This window comes from Pseudopodoces humilis, chromosome 1 (genome assembly GCF_049639895.1).
Source record: "Pseudopodoces humilis isolate 2021_Gansu_Grassland_sample_001 chromosome 1, ASM4963989v1, whole genome shotgun sequence".
Taxonomy (NCBI): Eukaryota; Metazoa; Chordata; class Aves; order Passeriformes; family Paridae; genus Pseudopodoces; species Pseudopodoces humilis.
Window position 1 is genome coordinate 127,383,966 of NC_142200.1, and position 20,424 is coordinate 127,404,389.

Below are 20,424 nucleotides of genomic sequence, written 5' to 3' on the forward strand. Positions count from 1 at the left end.
CCGTAGATGACAGCTGTTCTTAAAAATATAGAGACAACATATCGCAGTCAGGGAAAATATCACTTAAACTAAAGCAAAATATCATTTGTGCTGGCAGAAATGGGAAGAGATACTTTTTTGTTTTTCAATATTTTTAATAGATTTTATATACTTTCTAGTCACAACTGAATATTGAAGTAATCATCCAAGATTACATTAATACATTTTCTGTCTTCTGCCTCACACCTTAATATGAATAAAGTCCCGTTAAAGTTAGTTGAATTTATATTCTCTGGTTTTGAAAGACAACTTTAAAGTGTCCATGTAAAGAAACACTGTAAGTATACCTACTTATTTTGTAGATCACAGAAACTCATATCCATATAATATCTACCATAAAAGGTTTAATAAAATGTTACTCCTCTTATGCATAATCATTTTGAACAGTGCTTTGCAACATAACAGTACCGCTCCGTAATTTTCCACAACAAAGTTATTCTGTATCCCAGGAAGACAGTAAATAATAGAGTGGTAAATGATTCTTTTAAGGAAAGGGTACATTGGTTGTGGTAATGTTTATTTTTATAATTACTACAAGGTATTTAGCTCAAATTTGTGCTTTGGCTGATATTGCCAACACAGTTTTCATTTCCAAAACTAGTCAGAAAAGCTTCTAAAAGTCTCCTTTTCCCCTGCTGTCCCTTCCCCCCAAATGCTTCATAGACAAGTTTCTGGTGTGTTGACCTGGAAAGTGTAATCTCAAGTGACAGGATGTGTACCAAGCTCTCACCTGGTTCCTTTGATAACAGCTGAGCTATTTCATGTCATGAAGCTGAGTGTTTACAGCAGGAGGACAAATGTATGAAAGACAGTAGTAAAAGTTTTGAGTTACATTTTGCATCCATCATGCCTATTTGTGACTGTTATATGTCAGAACTTGCTTTTCAGAAATTTCCTTTGAAATTAACCAAAAAAATGCCTTTCCTACTAAAACAGCTATATTTTTTCCCTGCAAACTGAATTGAAATTGCTGGTAGAACATTTGAAGTCGACATTTTGTTCCTCTAATGTGATGTTTTAAATCAGTTTCATATTTTGGTTGGTATAAATATATGTGAATAAAAACCTATAGAAGCTTTTAAGTCAATGTCATTTTACAGTAGAAAAAAAAAATGTAGCACTTGAAAGCAAATACCAATAATATTTGACTGACTGTTACAAAACCTGTTAGGTGCTGATAGGGCTCCAATTCCAAAGGGTTAAGTCTGTAGTAAAACCCAAGAAGAATGCAAAATGATCAAGAAATGACATGCTGCCTATTGTTTGTAGCTATAGGATCAAAATAACAATTATACATGCCAAATAAATTCTAAACCTGTAAAAGAGAAAAAGAGGAGGTGGCTGTAAGTACAGGTGCCAGAAGCATTAAATAACTCTCGCAGACAAGGTGCACCACTGTTGTCTTGAATGCTGCTGGGTTCCCCCAGTCTGGCATTTTTCCCCCTGCACTAGACAATGTGCATTCACTGCAGGAGACTAGGCTAAGCCTGCGTCTCCCAGACCTGCCGGCTCCTTCTGCCCAACCCGACACAGAGGTGCCTTTGTCAGTATAATTACCCTGCCCTTGTAGTAGAAATAGTTTGTTTAGAGCCTTATTTGCAGGTAGAGCTGGTATAAGCAGGAATTAGCATGCTAAAGAACCTGCCCCAGCACTGACTTGGGTTTATTTATCCGAATCTTTGACAACCAGGGTTTTTTTTTCCTCCGTTGATTTATTCAGTGAGATACTATCCGAGATTAAGAGCTTTAAGGTTATTAAAGAGATTGAAGATGGGAGCCAACAGGCTGTTGCAGAGGAAGGCGCATGTCCTGGTGTGTAGGATCTCCCAACAATTCCATGCCTGGCAGGTCTGCACCTTGGCTGCCAGAATAAACTCGGGCGGATGCTCCTTACTGCTTTCTGGGGATTGATTAAAACTCCCTTTGGCTTTCAGCACGTTGTCCACATCAAAAAGGTGCGAGAAGTAAAATAAATGTTTCTTTTGCTTTTCAAGATACTGTGGCCAAGCTCCCTAAGCCTTCCTAATTGGTCTAGGCTGGTTGCAGATGATTAACTTGACATTAAATGGGGCCTGCTTTTAAACACACTTTCCCAGACTTTAAATGGAGTGATGGGGGGGAAACTTTAGACTGTTGCAATGCTGGATCAGAGCCAACTTTGGTTATTATTAAAGTGGATCCAAGTTTTGATCCAGGTTTTGTTTGCGCTGAGCCAAATGATCAAGACATCCCTCCCTCTCTGCATACCTGAATGTATATGATTAGTGATATTAACAAGATGTCACTTCTGCCCCATGAAAAGGAGCCTTTTAATGAAGGGGGAGGAATATTAACAGCTCAGGAACTGAGAGTTGCTTGCATTTGGACTTTATTGATTTCTGTATTTGGACTTTATTGATTTTAACTATATCAGGATATTTCAGGGTATGCAAAAAATGCAGAGGAAAAAATCTGTGCAGTGTTTAATGACAACATTGCAAAGAAAATAAAAGTATTGTGCCCTGAGGGCAAAGGCAACAAGGAGATTTGCTCTGAGGAAAAGCATGCTCTAAAAATAAATCTTTGAAGAAACCATGTCAGTCTGTGAATGTTTCAGTTGTGAATTTCATAATTTTTCTATGAAGTAAATACAGATATTTGATCCTTAAAAGGCTGGACTTTTTCATGCAGAAGTTGGTAAAACCCTTGTCTTGTCTATATGAAGATTAAAGGTAAATTGTTAAACTGGCTTCTATTGTGCATGAGAGTCCAGAATACTTGCCTCTGTTGAATACAAAAAATTCACCTTCTCTGTGTCCTGAAGGTAGAGCATAAGGGGTAGAGCAGCACCAACACCAGTGCTTTTCGAGTTCCTTTGTGACATTTTGCCTAGTGTCTCTAGAAAGGCATAACAAGAACCAGCGATGGGCAGCATAAATCAGACATCCAGCTGAGTGAGAAGCCAGAGGGTCTAAACAGCAGAAGTCATTAACCTCCAAAGGGAGTGTCAGGGGAAGTGTTCAGTACTCAGTCTGAAAACATCAAGAAATAAGCTGAGAAAGTGTGGTGGGAAGCACTGAGGGCTGGAGCAGAGCCTGTTGTGCTCCCTGTGTTCAGTAGATGAACAGACACAGAACAGCCAGACACAGAAAGCCTGACTGCAAGATCTAATGGCTTTTTTAGATAAATCTTTATTTTCTCAGAGGCATCTCTGACTGCAAACTGCACTTATCAGAGTCTCCTGAAAAGTAGCTTGCAGGACCTGTCACACATCCTGCTGCCTTGATCTGCCTTGCCTCATGGAAAGGCAACTTTACGGTTTTTCTGACACTTTGCAGCTCTTTTGTCTGATAACCAGCATCCAACTTGGATAAGCGCTATATTTTAACTTGTATTATAGTACAGGCTAAGCTTACAGATGTGTCCAGGCATATCATTAGATTTAATTAAATTATGTGGATATTAGCATGTCCCCTGTGAAATGTCTGGCACTGAGCCATGTGCTGGCAGACCTGTGAAAAAGAGAAGTACAGTAAAAAGGGCACCCCCCCGAGGGTTTGTGGATGAACCTCAAGCAGTTTCACCAGGTCTCCACCCTTGCTTCAAAGAGAAGAGGCTTAGGCTCATCCATGAACCATTTCTTTCTCAAGCTTGAAAGATTTTACCCATTTTCCCAAGCCACCTCTTGTTTGTGGCTTCCTCCTGTCTTAGTCCTGGCAGGCTCTGGTGTCCTCTGGATCTCCATTCTGAGGAAAGGCAAACTGCAAATCCCTTCTGCTGTTGGAGCATGGATACTATTTGATATTTTATTTTGGCTGACCTTCCCTAGTGGCCTTTTTACTTTTCCTCCTGCTTGAAAAACATTTGATTGCTCTTCACTACCCCAGAAATTTCCTTTTCTGATTGCTTCCCTCAGATTTGAAACCAGCTGCATTGCTGGTAACTTCACTGGCTGATAATGGTACTTCCTCAAGTTGATAGCAAGGCAGATTTAACAGTAAGAGATGAAAGTTACTGAAACAAACTGTATCCCAGATAACTTGTATTTTAAAATTCACAAGTAAATCATGCTGTTACTGTGCTGCAAAAGACTTGCTGTTATGCACCTACTCCCTCAATATATGTTGCATTATCAATTATAGTGTCTGTATAGAGGTATGAACTGGGTTTTCCTGGGAGTATTAATTTTAAATGGGAGTGAGAGGTGTCAGACCTATCTGTGGCTCTATTTCAAACACTTCTTAAACTCCCACTACAGGTTCATGGCTACAAGGTCAACTATTTAAAGTTTTCCAAAGGTGTTTTCAGAGTTTACTCAAACATGTAGCATTTTCTCCATTACCAGCACATAACTACAGTACTTCAGAGTGAGGGAGAACAAGTAGACAAGATACATACAATGACAAAAATTACTGAACCAAGAAAGAGCACAGAGACACTCCTCAGCAGGGATGCATGTATCTCTCAAAATTTTGAGGGGGAAATTGCTTTTTCTATAAGGCCTGTGCAGCAAAATGAAAAAATACAATGTTGCTCTGTTCTCTGATATTCATGGTTCGTCATAGTAAATTTGCTCATTCTCAAAACTCATTCTCTTTTGCAAACAGGGTGCTAAGGCATGTTTCCTGCGTGACATCCCCTTCTCTGCCATTTACTTCCCCTGTTATGCTCATTTGAAAGCTTCATTTACAAATGAAGATGGGAGGGTTAGCCCTGGAAATCTGCTCTTGGCTGGATCAATAGCTGGTAAGTTCCCAGATTTCTTTTTTCATGGCTCTATACTGCTCTGGCAGCACAATTATTATGATAGTGACAACAGTGAAAAAATGTGCAAAAGGACTATGTGCAACAATACTGTATTTTGCAGCCTTGTGCAGAAACAACAAAGTTACTATGCTTCAGAGTGAGTTGAAGATACTGTAAGTTCCTGGTATAATCAAAAGAAAGGGAAACTAAAGCTTTTTGCTGATGTTTTTTTATCATTTATCATCATTCCTTGTGAAGTTACTGTGCTGGTTTTGGCTGTGTCTCACTAGTAGGCAATGTTTTATTGAAATTATTTATGATCTAATGAGTCTTGAATTTTGGTATATATAGTCCAGAAGCCACACTAGAAGCACAGCTCTCCAAACACAATGATATTAAAGGTGACAAAATTATGACTGTATTTGTTACCCTCAGTATCCCATTGGAGATCCTTGGCTTCTTGAGGATTTACCTTTATCATTTTTTAAAATATTAAACAAAGCAGAACATCTTGAAAACATTGCTGCAGTGCCACAGGTTGCTAATTCCTCACATACCCAGATATGACAGAGGGTGCAGAGTGTGATTTTGAGCACTTGGATGTTTTAGTCTGCTGCATACCAGACAGAAGAGCCCAAACATGCTTAACTTCTCACAGATGAATTTAGCTTGAGTGTGCCAGAGCCTAAGGGAGGAGACAGAGGCTTTGTAAGCCTCAGCTTGCCCTTGTGTCTGCTGCAGGGCTGGTACCTCCACAGCACCCAGCTTCTACACCCAAAGGGGACTGCCACTTGATAGCTGTCTGCTGGAGAGGGCAGCTTGAGAGACTTGCTCCTGCAGTGTCCATGGTTTCCTCCCTAGGAAACAAATAGGCTTGCAAATTTGTGCAACAGGACTTTTAGGGGAGTGTGTAGCAAGCAGGAAGGGTCAAATCAGCTGGGGGCTGCTTGGTCTCTCTAAGCTGCAGCCAAGTTCCTTCTTCAGCATGGCCCCTGGCAGACTGCTGTGACCTGCCAGGTGAGAAAAACGAGGGAATAGCATGAATCCAGTACAGAAAGGTTGTTTAGCAATATTTTCTCATTTGATTTTAAGCTTTCTCCTCCCTGAGAAAACTTCTTGGTCAAAATTATACACAGTGCTGCATCACTTTGAGAGCAAGGCCCTTTTATAGCCAGTATCTGGTCTCAGAGAACAGCTAAGATTGGCTGGTTTGTCGTGTTGTAGCATACTGATTTCTATTCAGTAGCTCATACTCCAGAGAAATTGAGCTGGCACTAGCAAAGCCAGCTGTGTTCCAATGATTGCTGCTCAAAACCCCCTTGTCCTCTCCCCTCCCCCACACCATTCCAAAGCCAGGCTCCAAACCCTCCAACAGGAGCTTTTACAGCCAGTTTATTTCTTACCCATTTTACTGGAACAAAACAATTTTTGAACTTTAGATCATATTTACAGACTTGAAATATAAGATGGCATTTTTAAGCCAAGTAATTTCTTAGATTTTCCTATTTTTCTCTTTCTAGCCATTGTCAGGTGATTGCAGACTGAGATAACCGTCCCTTTGAAGTTCAGGCACAGAAGCAGTCTTTATTGTTGCTGATATGGCTCACCAATCTAGCTATAATGTGAATTTTATCCAGTGCTTCCTGTGAACCCCATCCTAGGTTAACTCTCATGAGCAAATTACAGTGTTAGAGATACAACACTCATCATACTGTTTACAAAAACAAGAAATTTGTTTTATTGGGTACATGTAAAGCGTGATGGGGGGGGTGGGGGGAGCATGTCTCCACTGTTTTGCCAGAAGAAAGTTAAGGGAAAGACAGAACAAAACACCCACCACTTCTGAAAAGCTGGCTTCGGTCTCTTCTCCAGCCAGGGATCTCACCTGGTCATCAAGACTTCAGATGTGTGCATGAGCTCTGGCTGCACATGGAAAACTCCCCCTTCCCACACACAGCCCATGGTGCTGGGATATTCAAGCTAGCCATACTGACGTGGACGGGTCCTGCTTGTACTGCCTACATTATCTTCCTTTCCATTGTGGTTGGGGTCACAGGAACACACGTGTCTTCTATCTTGATCTGCATCTGGTTTTCAGACATCTCAACCTGTTGTGCCGTAGCATATTCTGAGATGATTCTAATATCATCTGCAGGGTCTCTCCTTACTTTGCTCTGTTTGCTTATTGCCTCCATGAAGTTCCTTCTCCTTCCCTAGCTCCTTTTTATTCTTGTCAGCTCCTGCTGGGCTATTTGTCACATTCTGATTGTAAGCTTCTCTTGGCAGCAATCTGTAACTTCAATTTGTCTGTAAACGCTTTTGTCCTGTTCACATAGTTCCTAAAGAAAGGATTTTAAGTATCTCCAGTGCAAAATATACTCAATAATATGGAGTGAGTGATAAGGAGATGGAAGTCAACGTGTAGAAAGCAGAATTGTTTCTAAGTAAGTTCTTAGGTTTTCTTGAAAACACTGGTTGGCTTTTGAAGGACAAAAGTCTGGCTTTAAATTTAATATTCAAGCAATACCCTGGTGTGGGTAAGGCTAAGCTAAGAGGAATTTCAGTGTTTCTGGAATTCAGAAACCTTGACCAGGTTTTAATGCTTGCCTGCCAGACAGCCCATGCTTGCACTGAGTGCACACTCAGTGTATGAGTTATTTTGGGGAGGCAAGGAGAGGAGGAGGAAATCTTTTGGTGACATGCACATGATTTGATCTCTTGAAGCAGTCTGCAGGAAGGGTGCTCTGGAGCTTGAGGCCAGACCATGCTGGTTTGGACAAAATTTGTTACAGAATTATTAAGCTGGAAAAAAATAAAGGAAAGGAGATTTATGCATCTACATCTAACCAAGTTGGTTTGGAACAGATGCAGAATGGAAAAGTAATAAAACCATAAGAGACAGTGTCTTCTGGGTACAGTCTTGGTGCTTTTCTTTGCCTTTTTGGCTTTTTTTTTTTTCCAATTCTAAACATGCCCCAAGTTTGGATAGGGATGGTTTTAGAAATACCACCCATCGGTAACTTGGTATTTTTTACTTTCAGTTGATTACCTGCCAGAGTAAATTTAAATCTTCCTCCACATATTCTGCTGAGGATATCAGCTGTGGCTTTGCAGCTGAGCAGTCTGCCATTCCTAATGAGAAGAATGACCCTTTTTGTAAGCCTTAGCTCTCAAGCAATGCTGAGCATGCATGGCATTATCTGGTTCTCGGTGACATTGCTGTGTGAGGGGTGTTTGTGTGTCTGTGTGTGTGTGTGTGTGTCTGTACAGCCTATTCTAGCACAGTGTACTCCAGGATGCCAGGAACCACAGAGAGGAGTGAAAACGAAAGGGAAGTATCAACCTTTCCTCCAAAAGCTTTGTGTTTATTAACTATGCAAGTTTCTGATTAGCACTGCTAACTCCAGTTTGTGCCTCCCAGCTTGGCAGGAAGCATGTGATATGGTTGTTCCTCTGGAAGAAGCTCTCTCTGCATTAAACCATGTCCACAACAGCAACCTCTTGTTGCTTGTTTCTTGTTCTCCTTCCCAGGTTTTGCTTTAATCAAATGTGGCTGAATTCACCTGATGTAAGGAGGAAAGACCTGCTTCCCTGTCGATAAATGAGATGTGTAGTATACGTGCCAAGCCAGTGGTACCGACCTGATGACTTTTGTATTGTGCAGGTATGCCTGCAGCCTCTCTGGTCACCCCTGCAGATGTCATCAAAACAAGGCTACAGGTGGCAGCCCGAGCAGGACAGACCACCTACAGCGGTGTTGTGGACTGCTTTGCCAAAATCTTGCGGGAAGAAGGTCCGAAGGCTCTCTGGAAAGGAGCAGGAGGTGTGTAAAAGAGCTTTGATTGCCAAGTGATTACTAATTGTGGCATTTGTCACTTAGGAACTCTCTTTTTTCTTTCAAGCTCGTGTATTTCGATCTTCTCCTCAGTTTGGTGTAACTCTGGTGACTTACGAGCTACTGCAGAGATGGTTTTATGTGGACTTTGGAGGAGTGTAAGTATGTGATGTCTGAATATACCAGGGATCCTGAAGTTACCCTTGGTTCTGTTGGGTCTTGGTCCTCCTCAGGACATCAGAGCCAGGGGCTTGCTAGGACATGTTGTAAAGGCTTTGTAAATATTATTTGCAACCACATTTTACTGGTGGAGGTTGGAATGATATTCCAGTACCTGTTTCATAGCAAGATATTGCCGCATTTTATATCACAGTTTCAAGCAGGGGACCTATGTTAGTGTAAACAGAGACAGTGGGAGGCTAAATAATGGGCTGGGGATGAAAATGCAGGAAAAATGTGATGCCTACCAGGTCAGGATACACTCTGCCTTAGTTCTCATTATTTGGTGGAGAAGCCTCATTAGGCAGGGCATTTGATATCCAAAAAAATATGCAGTTGTCACCAAGGTCAAAACCAATTTGTTGGAGCTTCAGCTGTGCCTCCTGCCTTTGTTGACAATACAGGTGGATGTGCATGTAGCTGTTTAACTTGATCCCAGAGCAGCTGCAGACTCTATGGATCTTTGGCAACAGCAGCTTGAAAGCCATGACAAAAATTACTTAAATTCTGCTATGTTCCTGGATTGGTTGTGTGCTGCAGCAAAGACTTATGAACCCCAGCTACCTCACACTAGTTTTGATTAATGCGCTGCAAATTTTATCTAGATTTGACCGTACTCAATCACCATGAAGGCTCCTAACTATTCTGGAAAGTTTAAAAACAGGGTATTTCTCCTTAAATTGCAGCATTTAATTTGGTTACTTACAGGGAAGTACACTCAGATGTATCATTCAATTTACTTTATGGAGGAGATTTTTGTGAATACTGATTTTAGTCTATGCAATTAATTTATTATTTTTATTATTTTGCAGAAAACCAGCTGGATCAGAGACAGTTCCTAAATCTAGGATCACGCTCCCTGCTCCTAACCCTGACCATGTTGGTGGTTATAAATTGGCAGTTGCCACTTTTGCAGGGATTGAAAACAAGTTTGGACTTTGCCTACCTCGGTTTAAGCCATCGCCACCTACCTCAAAGGCTGCTGCAGCAGTAGGACCCTAAGTTTATCGCTGTAGGGTTTTTGTTATTAGTTGGGAAAGAGCCACTTTTCTAATTGGTTAATACTTTGTTCCTTTAGCTTCTCATCATATAAAAGATTAGCTTCATTTGAGTTTTAAAGTAATTTTCATCTTAAATAGAATCATTTGTCTTTGTGCTTCCGTAACCAGATCACTGTGAAATTCTTACCAGTTGTTTTAAGTTTGGGACCATGAATGTATTTGTCCACATCTGACATGTGCTTGTGTTGGGAAGACACTAATTTTAGGTTCCGTTTATTGGGGAGGGCTGGGTGAGAGCTGTGAACCAGATCATTTTACAGGCAATGCTCAGTTGCAGATTACCAGGGCAGATGTCACACATATTCACTCAAATGGAAAACTCAGTGGATATCACGGTGCTCAAAGCGGAATGATTTGGACTGTGTGTGTAAATTGGTTTTAAACTCGGTGCGTGTCTGTAGAGGTCAGCAAATATATACCCAGTACCTAGGTATGCCAGTACAGCTTCAACTTCTTAAATCTGTACACGCACAAGTTCTGTTTCTGGATTGTATTATGGAGCTTTTATGTGGAACATGTTTTTTTAATGGAGACCACATTTATAAATGTTTAGCCGTTGTATTATGTTACTGGTATCAAAATGCTCAAAAGAAAGTGTTATTGTCCATAGTCTTTGCACTTTATGGCAGAACTTTTGGCATTCTACTACACATACAAGGAAGTTTCATAACTAGGTGCCTATCTTGGGTTGCTGGTGTTTGGAATTCAGTTTGTATATGCACTTCTGTAGTAAAACGCTGCTTGTTTAAATAACTGCAATAGAAAATTCATGCACTGTATCAATGGTACCTGCCTTAACTGCTGGCTTGTAATTGGCAAATAGATGGTTTCAGATTCTTATTTACTTCATTGAGTCAAAAGAGATTAAAATAATCTAAAATAAAAGATTTTACTTAATTTTTGGTGCCTTGCACAGTGTTCAGAAAATTCTGTATTTATGAAGATAGAAATAAACCTTTCAAACAGATGCACACATGTTATTCTGTTACGGAAATAGCGCAGTACATTAAATGTCTTGTTCAACTTCAGTGATGAAGTCAGGTTAAGATGAAGCTAATATTTGCACTTGTAGGCTATAAAAACACCTGCAGCTTGAGAACAAATTACTACAATTCCCCTGCCTAGAAAAGACATCTGTTGGTGGAGATGTCACTCAGGAAAAAAGAGAAACTTTTTACTCAGTCAGAAGCCAGGATTGAAGCTTTTATATTTTTATCTCTACATTTGGGGAGAGGTTAGTGGATATAAAAAGCCTGATTACCTAGTCACTTGAAGGTCCTGTTGGGTGTCTTCTATGATACCTCTTAGGATGAGGAATTTGGCCTTGCTTGTCTCCTTGGAGTGGGAGGCATGAGGGTGAGTGCCTTCAACCTTGACTGTACACTGAGGGAATGCACAGATGCAGCATCTGTGCAGAAGAAGGGAGTTTGCTGTGCAATACCACACTGTGCTGTAATTTGTGGAAATACTGAAATAGAAATCTCTCTTTATTTTGCATTTCTATTTGGGTCATCATGAAAATTATTCTCCTGGGCTAATTTGTATTTTGAAGTTACTAGTGACATGAAGCTCGAGGGTAGGAGTAGCACTTGTGCACATGAAGGTGAGGGGAGCAGATGACATTTACCTGCCAGCTGCATCTTGGAGTCTGGCTAAACCACTGTGCAGAGACTGCTCTGACAGGCAGCAGCTGCTTCTTGCCAGCCCTGTGTATCCAAGTCTCCCCAAACAACAGCTCCTTCATTTCAGAAATAGGGGAGAAAAAAGCTCTCCCTTGTAATAACCCTTCAAAATTAACCAGGATTTTTGGTTAAAGTGTGTCACAGAAGTAAAACATTCTCACTGGGAGCTGCCTGTGCTTCACACATGAGATTTTAGGCTGTTTAAGAGCTGGTTTTATACTTCACCTCTCAGGTTTGCTGACATACCACGTCAGGGGTTTCTGGGGAAAGTCAGCAGCTCTGGGAAGATGTCTGAGTGCAGAGCTGCACCTTCTCCCTGATCCAGGAGAGGAAGTGCCTGGCCACTGGATGGGCTTGGTTGGCAGCTGCTTCCTCTTGGCTCATTCTGGAGAGGGACACCCAGGCTGCACCCACCAGAGCACGTCCCTGTGCTGCCTGACCCTGAACCCCAGCGCTGCTGGGGCTTTGCAGCCAGGAACGGATGAGGAATTAGAGCTGGGTAATTGTGGGGCTTGCACAACTTCTTGGCTCCTGTGATAAAGACCATTCGTTGCTTGTGTTTCACAAAACCAATTTCTGTGCCTCCTGGTGCCCTCTCATTCCCAGGCCTGGCAGTATATTTATGACTAGTTCTTTATTCTGGGGATGAAGGGCAAAGCTCCCACCCCAGGAACAAAGCACAGGCACAGCTCTCCTATGGCAGATCCATCTCAGAAGGCCACAGCCTTCATCTTCTCTGAGCAGGGCTGGACTGCCACCCCCACCCCACCCATGGTGGCCTTTCCCTTTGCCATTAACTTTCTTGGAGGATCGTTCTCTCCTGCACATTTCTTCAGGGTCAGTAGACATCAGATGTAGGGGCAAAAGTGTTGAAGAGCCAGTGGCTGCTTGTTAACATGAAGTGAGTTTAAAACATTCCAAATCATACTGCAGCTCTGCCCAGAGATCTTAGGGAAGATCTGTGCCCACATTCGGCTTCCTCCAGACACAAAAGGATGCATTCCTGCTCTGAAAAGCTTGCAGGCCAAGGAATTGCCAGATTGCCTTGCAAACAAACAAAACGCCCTGAGGACATTGTCCTCTCTTGGTTTCTGGGTGAGTTATGCAAATGGATAAAAAAGTAACCTCACTTGCTTCCTGCACTCCAGCTAACTTCCTGTGACAGCACTTCTAGAAAAAAGAAATGGCCAAAACCTGGTGATGTTACATGTCAGACTGAGAGTGGGACAGGGGTGTCCCTGAAGCAGTTACCCCGTTTTTGTTTCTTGGTCCAGCAGAAGCCAGGAGATGCTTTCCTGCCTGGTCCCCAGGGATTGGGTTGGGTTTAAGCTGACTTAATACTGACAGTTTGCAGGGATGCTTTTTTGAGCAAACTTACCACAGGGCTCAAAAATAAATTGGGCAGGTTTTTCTAAACCTGCTAAAAATACAAAACCTGACAAGCAGCTCTGCATCATCTTAGGAGGGGACAGCCTGCTTGGAATGACCCTACTCTCTGTGCACATACATGTCACACTGCATGCTGCTGAGATCCTCTCCAGTCGCACAGGGACAATCAAGAGTCCTCCAGCTTTGCTGTTTAAGCACTGCTGTGAAACTCAGACTCTGTTTTCGGTTTAAATATTTGCCTTTTTTGCATAAGCTAGAAGGCGATTTCCAGAGATAGTAATCATTTGTAAGTTATTTAATGGTTGAGAATATACCAATCTCAAGATGTTTGTATTTTAAGTGTCTCCAGAGACCTTCAAACACATCAAATAACACAGAAGCAGCTTGGGATGAAGTGGTTTCTTTAATGCCTCGTGCCATATGGCCGTTCTGCTTTCTGCACGGTGGGCAGCAGATAACTCAGGCTGTGAGACTGGGCAGCCTTCCCTAGTGCTGAATGTGGGGATGTCATCAAAGTGTCTGTTGCCCTTCAGAGAGATGACATTTGAAGTGTAGCAATCATTTTAACTACTCCTTGCACTGTTCCTCATCACCACGAAGCAGTACTATTGCTTGCAAGATTCATTCCAGCTGCTGTAGTTAAATTGCCTGGCCTTCCTCACACCCCAGGCTGTGCAGACACTCTGTACCAGACATGGTGGTATTACTTCAGAAGTATCTTTGTGTGTGACTCTTGAAGGAGAACCGGTCCTGTAAGCTTCCCAAGGACAGGCAGCTACCCTATGGCACCCTTAGGCACTGAGTCCTGCCTTAGACAGGAGAGTGGCCTTTGTCACTGGTCAGTGGAAACTGACCACTTTGTCACTCCATGTGGGATGCCGTTTTGCTTTGTGAGGGGTTTTCAGTATTCTGCTGTGCATGCTTTTTATCAGCTGCTAAAACTCTTCAGAGAAGTTTTCCACTTGTCTTGTGTGAAGAACCTATTCCTAGTTGTTTCCATAGATGCAGACTGTCACTTGTAGTGTGAGATGATGCTATTCCAGGGCATTGTAGGGCCTCTGATGTTTTCAGAAGTAGCAAATGTTTGGGGCACTGGTTTTGAGACCGAGGAGGAAACACCATCCATCTTGGAAAATTTATTATGGAGCATTTGCTGAGTATTCTGTGGAAAAAGCTGCAGCTCTTGAATCATTGCAACCCAGCATCATTTGTCCCACCTGCTTTGTCTCTTTGAAGTAATAAGCTACAGGTAACTCTGTGGAGTGTAATCTCAGCAGAAAAGACTTGTTCTGATAGCCTTTCCATGCAGATGTTTGTGGTGTTCCCAGACTTCAGAGGTAGCCTGTTTGACTTCCATCTTTCAAAGACCCACCAAGTGCTGTTATTTACACGATGGACCTGGCATTCCAGCCTCATGCTCAGTTTTGTGTGTCCTGGTCAAATTCCAGGTTGGCCAGTGCTGTGCATGTGTTCTTTCAGTATACCCTGGCTATCATCTTCTTTCTCTGTTACCATAGGGTCTCTTGAACAAAGTACATGTCATAAAGGTGAAGAATCCTGCTTTACCTTTCAGCCAATGCCTTCAGCTCCCACCCCCAGTACCTGTCATGTCTCCCTATGTCCTTTCACAGCTCCTTTCAGAACAAATCCATGTCCCTGGCCACATCATTCCTCTTCCTCTCGCCTGTGCTGGTGTAGCTCTGATCCTTGGCACTGAAATCAAGGGAGACTCTGAACTTTCCTTCAATGAATATAGGAGAGTCGTCCCTTCCACATGTACCTTACAGTCCTGTCTTCCATCCTAAACCTCAATTTAGCCTCTTCCTGCCACTTGCCTGCAGTAGTTTGGTTTGCTTTCTCTGACCTCTGTGGTTCAGATGTGCTCTCTGGCTCAGTCTGAGCACAGCTTATGTCCTTCACAGAAAGCTCACTTGCAATGGCCCTGAAAGAGCCAGGCTGCCTTCTGACCCATTCCACACCTGGAGCAGTCATGGCAGCATCCTGGCAGTGCTACAGCAGAGGACATAACCCTTTATGTTCTTCCTTCTATTCTCTGGATGTTCCTAGGCAAAAGAGACGGGAGAAGATGGTTTCTTTTTGCTCAAATTCAAGGATAATTTTGTATTTATTTCCCTACTGGGCAGATTCTGAGTAACATTTTGTCATATGGGCTGTTTGAGAAAGCCAGTGAAATGCAGCTATTTGTTTAGCAGCAGGAAAATCAAACAAACAAGAACTGTGGGAGATTCCGGGAAGGGAGGCAACGAGGGCAGGTCAAACTCCACTGCAGGATAATCATGAGCAGCAGAAGGAAGGTAAATGCCTCTCGTTCGTGGGTGCTTTTCCATCTGCTTCAGCTGTGTGAAATGACTCTTTCATGTTATTGCTCTGTAGATAAAAACCTGGTGATTTCTGTGGAAATTCAGATCTTTTCCTTGTTGCCTCTGTGTACTGCTGGACCCCACACACACACAAAAAAAAAAAAAAAAGGAAGAAAAACACAAAGTTCTCTAACATGGCTCCAATCTCAGGAAGCCACCTGAAAATGACTGATAAATCTCTGCTGTGTACTAGGCCTTCTGGGAGAAGATGCTCTCCACAGCTCAGTGGAAGGACACTCCATGGGCACTGGGAGTTGCTTCTAACCACCAAGAAGATAAGGGCAGCTTTTCCAAAGGATACATTTTTCTCAGCCTACTCTGGCTTTAGCAGTGCAGACTTGCCAGTGATCCATTCCTCAACATGACTGCCCAAAGATGAGATGAGCCAATGCGATGAGAAACTTTAATGTACAAGATCTTTCTTGTCAGACTCACAGTGCTTCTTGCTAAAATGGTTCACCTCCATGCCCCTGAGTGTGAGCCACTGCTAAACTCAGATGGCAGAGCTGCCCTCTGGCTCAGCAGAGTGCTGTGACATGGACGTATTGAGGCAGCCTCATCACCAATATCCATCTGGGCCACAGCACTCAACAAGACCAATCTGCACTGTTCCTTTGCTCAGGCCACAAGATTGTCATAAAGCCTGTTCCTTTGTCCCCTGTCCCAACCTGTCTCTCAAGACAGTCTGCAAGGCCTTGTCTCTCCTATTCCTTTTCTTTTAGCACATATGGCAGCACGCTGCTGCTCTGTGTGTGCATGTGTGTACAGGTAAGTACAATAGGGATGGCGGAAAAATAAAAATTAGCCCAGAAGCTGACATGCATTAGTGCTTGCCCACGTAAAATTGGCAGCAGGGTCTGATCCACACAGGTCCATTACTGGGCAGTCCCAATGACAAAGGTAACTATTTACAGAGCAGCGGCATGAGTTTGCTGTGAGTCAGTGCAGTCACATTTGCCTGGTGCCTCAACAGTGACTGGTAATGAACATAGTGAGCACTGCTAGCAAGGAAAGATCAACCACACTGCAACAGAACAGGCCTGATACATTTTATTGGCAATACTGGTGTCATACTTGGGAACCACAACCCTTTGTCAGACTGTTAGTGTTAACTTGCGTGACAAGTATCAGTGACCAACTGAAATATAGTTAAAGTGCCTAGAAATAATAGGCATCTTAAAAAAAAAGGAAAGGGAACTCATTCCGTCCACTCAAGCCAACCTTTATAGATCTTACATCTTAAGCACAACTGATGTACTGTAATTGTTACGTGGACTTCAGTGTAACCTCTACAGCAGCACACAGACAATGCAGTTCTCTCATTATGCACATGCTTTAAGATCGTTTATTTTAATGCTTTCAAATAAATACGTTCCATGCAGCACACCGCAATAAATAAGGAGCAGCAACTTTCGTATAGTACATCCATTCATAATGTAAGTCACCATGTGATACACCACATCTAAAGTCTTTGGCCCAGTCCCATACAGTGAAGCACACCACATCTGCACATAATCATATCTGGCTTCATATGGATTTAATAGGACTATGCCAGAAGGGCAATGTGAGCACAAGTTTAACCAGGGGTTCCTAGCTATTAAATACAGCTACTAAGTAGTTAAAAGGCAACAACTAAACCCATAAAGGGTTGATTTGTCTTTTCTTTCTTACTTTTCAGACAGGAATATAAAGTATGAAAATGCTCTGGATATTTTCAGCCTTTTATAAAGCAGTGTGATTAATATGGAATGCTTTGAGCAATACTGGCATGTACACTGGCATCAAAAGCCACAGCAAGACTGACTCTGACACTGAACACTGGCGCACTCAGCGGGGGAAGCTGCTGTTGTGGCGGGCACTGCTCCTCTCCCTCTATGCTGAAAGCTCCACCGCCCCCTCTTCTTCACTGTCGGCTCGGTTGGCGCGGATCTCCACCAAGGTCCGGGCGAAACGTGTCCACTCGTCGTTGTGTGGCACAGCCAGCTGCAGGACAAACCAGGAGAGAATTAATTAGGACACTGGCAGTGCAGGACTGGTTCTTGCTCTGGCCCAAAACAGAGGCACCTTTGAAGAGGGCTCCTACTGCTATCAGCACGGCTGTGCACAGTGAAGCACCGAGGCATATCCTGCACCAGCCCACTGGGGGCTGGTACCTGGGAAGTTTGGCCAAGCTCACAAGGCACATCTGGCAGTTTCCTATTCAAGTACCAGACAGAAGGAACCTTTAGTCAGTGGCAGACCGAAAGGCTTTATCTGGTTGATTTTGTAGTGTTGCTGCAAAATCTACCCCTTGGTTAAAACATTTCAGATTTTCCAAACTAGAGCAAGGCCTTGATGTCTACATGTACACACGCGTATGTCTCACACACACACGAGCTGGCCATTGGCAGTCAGCAAGGCTGTGCCCAAGTGTAATTGTTTGCAGGACCCTGGTCAGTGTGTACAAGGTAACAGTGGTAAAATATGGTGTTGAAACTATTTTCCTGAAGTTCATTAAAGCTCTAAGTAGTAAAATAAATATATTGTGTTGTTTTAGTTACCCTCCTCTATGTTAAGGAATTCACAGTTACCAGAAATGCATTACAATGGAAATATTATACCAACTGGATACTGCATTACTAGTTGGATTTTTTTATATCATCATGCAAGATCCATTTCTATTTAATACCATTGATGTTTCTAATGAAGAGCTCTTGAATATTAGGCTTCAAGAGGGACATGTAATCTAAATAGCTGAACTTCTAGACAAAATGCTTTAGTGCTATGGCAAAATAATACTGCAGTCGTTTCCAGCTGGATCCAATATTGCAATTTCTGGAAGATAATGCAGACTGGGACTGAGATAATAAAAAAAAAAGAAAAAAAAAGTAACGAAACACCAAAACAAAACAAGCACTTTTCTCAACTTTGTTTTCATTAAGTCAAATTCCAGAAAACAGCAACAAGCATCCACATGAACCACGCAAGTTTTTACTGCCCTCCTGAAGCGCTGTGATCACGTCCTACATATAATATGAAAGAATAACTGTTTCAAGACATTACACAGTGCTTGGTACTGAAGAAGGCAACTCTTTTGGAAACTACAGGAAACTATAATAAACTGCTGTCCACCTTAGCAAATGGATGCCTTTGGACTGAAGAATGGGTATAACCATAGCTAATCCAGTCTGTACTACTTAGTATTCAGTCTGAACTGACTTACATCTTTTAATACACCACAAGAAGTGCCAAGCAAATGGTCAGCTAACTATGTCCACATGGCACTAGTAGATCATAGGTGCCCATGAGACATACATATGGTACATTGCAGTGGAAAACAGTCAAATTATTCTCTTCTCCTTACATCTTGACTGGATATACAGACCTGGAGACTAAGAAAAGCATGTTACATGACCCAGCTGGCAAAAGAACTTGTGTGTGTGCCCAAGATTAACTGCATGTGAGAGCTCCATATAGACTGCTGCAAGTGTTAACTGTATGGACAGGAATTTGCAATACAAGATCTAAACATCTCTGGATCTCACTGGTGATGATGAGGTTTTTTTCAATTATTTTTTATCTAGCTTTGCCTCTACATCCAGTATTTTGCGGAAAACACAGTGTGTTTTTCAAAGCTCAGTACATAATACATGTATTATATATATATTATACATAATACATACATGTATTATACATATATCAGTGACTGAGTTACATTATGAAGGGCTGGTGTGCAAGTTTGGGTTTTTGTCTGTTGGAACACCAAATGTAGTACAGTTAGCATTAGATGAGGCTACAGACTGAGAAATGCAGCCTGTGAAAAAGCCCTCTCAGCCCAGTTAATACAGGCATTGCTGCCGTCTCTGGGTTTTCCCTTGTCTTCCACTTCTAGCATTTTTCTCCTTTACTTCTCCCAGGAATGGAGACCAGAGTTACAAGAGTAAATAGTTTCAGACAGCTGTCTCTCATGCTCACATGCACAGATGTGGATCTGGGATGGTCTATATTTGAAAGACCACTCTATTCTTTCAAAATCCTTCAGTAGAAGGAACTGTAGCACCAGAAGAGAGGTCAGTGCACCAGCACACAAGTACCTGTAGCACACGTTTGGCCACAGCCACACACCTAGTTTGGATTCTGTACAGTAGTAAGGGGCAGTGCAGAGATCCTTCTATCAGAGATGGAACCAAACCCAGCTGTGCAACCATCTCCCTGTTATTACTGCTTTATTTCTTCTGATGTGTACAGCACTACCATTTGTCGAATTCTTGAATGAAGTGAGTCTCACTGATTTCAAGTAGAAAAATCTTTATAGTGGAGCAATATCCTAGGCAAAGGACTTTCTGAATTTAATAAAGCATTCCTGCTCCTTGTCTTGTAAAGTCTTTAACAGCATTACATTGTATTAAGTGTCTGAAAAAGAAAGTATGTCATTCTAAAGAAAAAAATTAAATGTATTTATGATATTGAGATAATTTAATTGTTTTTACTCCACAGCATAGCCAGAGACAAATAAAATAAAAGTCCAGGCTATTAAAAGAACTTGGTATCTCAAAGTGTCTCCCAAGGAATGTATGCATTACACGTGTTATTTTTAGCTGATAGTGTTAGCAAGGTCTGGGCCATTTATAGTGACTCAGTTCACAAAGCAATTAATGACCAAAGTCAATACCTTTAGCACAGAGGAAAAAATATTCAGCACCCACATGCAACCAAATTCCTTACAACTTCATCTTATTTTAACTTATTTAATCTCATGTACTGCATCATGCTTTCAACAAGGGGCCAATCCTGCTAATAGACTGTTAGTAGAATAAACCTCTCTAATATAAATTCCTCAGGGATGCAGCGGGAGACCTTGGCAATAATAAAGTCAGAGGAAAAATTGTCTTTCATTCTCCAAACCCCTTCTTTCTGCAAAGGCCCCAATACTAAACCACAATAGGTGGTTCCTTTTATACAGGAAAATACCACAAATAAAACCAAAAGTATCCACAAACTCCAATTCAAATTCTTCTCTGGATTAATGCTCCCCTTCCAGTCATTTTCCACTCAAGTTCCTTCATCTGGGCACACCGACACCCACAAGTGCTGGAGACCTGGGTTTATCTGTG

The 20,424-nt window shown here is 42.1% G+C and overlaps 2 protein-coding genes across 9 annotated transcripts in view; one reads left to right on the plus strand and one right to left on the minus strand.

The window, feature by feature from the left end:
- Positions 1–10,776, plus strand: part of SLC25A13 (solute carrier family 25 member 13) — a 101,694-nt gene extending 90,918 nt beyond the window's left edge. For all 4 annotated transcript variants that reach the window (XM_005518816.2, XM_088063437.1, XM_088063433.1 and 1 more), the window contains 4 exons: positions 4,626–4,764; positions 8,429–8,587; positions 8,667–8,757; positions 9,631–10,776. In XM_005518816.2, the coding sequence (XP_005518873.1) occupies positions 4,626–4,764; positions 8,429–8,587; positions 8,667–8,757; positions 9,631–9,820 (579 nt within the window). In that variant the 3' untranslated portion in view covers positions 9,821–10,776. The remainder of the gene's footprint in view (positions 1–4,625; positions 4,765–8,428; positions 8,588–8,666; positions 8,758–9,630) is intronic.
- Positions 10,777–16,363: 5,587 nt separating this feature from the next.
- Positions 16,364–20,424, minus strand: part of DYNC1I1 (dynein cytoplasmic 1 intermediate chain 1) — a 201,548-nt gene continuing 197,487 nt past the window's right edge. For all 5 annotated transcript variants that reach the window (XM_014248490.2, XM_014248488.2, XM_088061816.1 and 2 more), the window contains exon 17: positions 16,364–17,314. In XM_014248490.2, the coding sequence (XP_014103965.1) occupies positions 17,204–17,314 (111 nt within the window). In that variant the 3' untranslated portion in view covers positions 16,364–17,203. The remainder of the gene's footprint in view (positions 17,315–20,424) is intronic.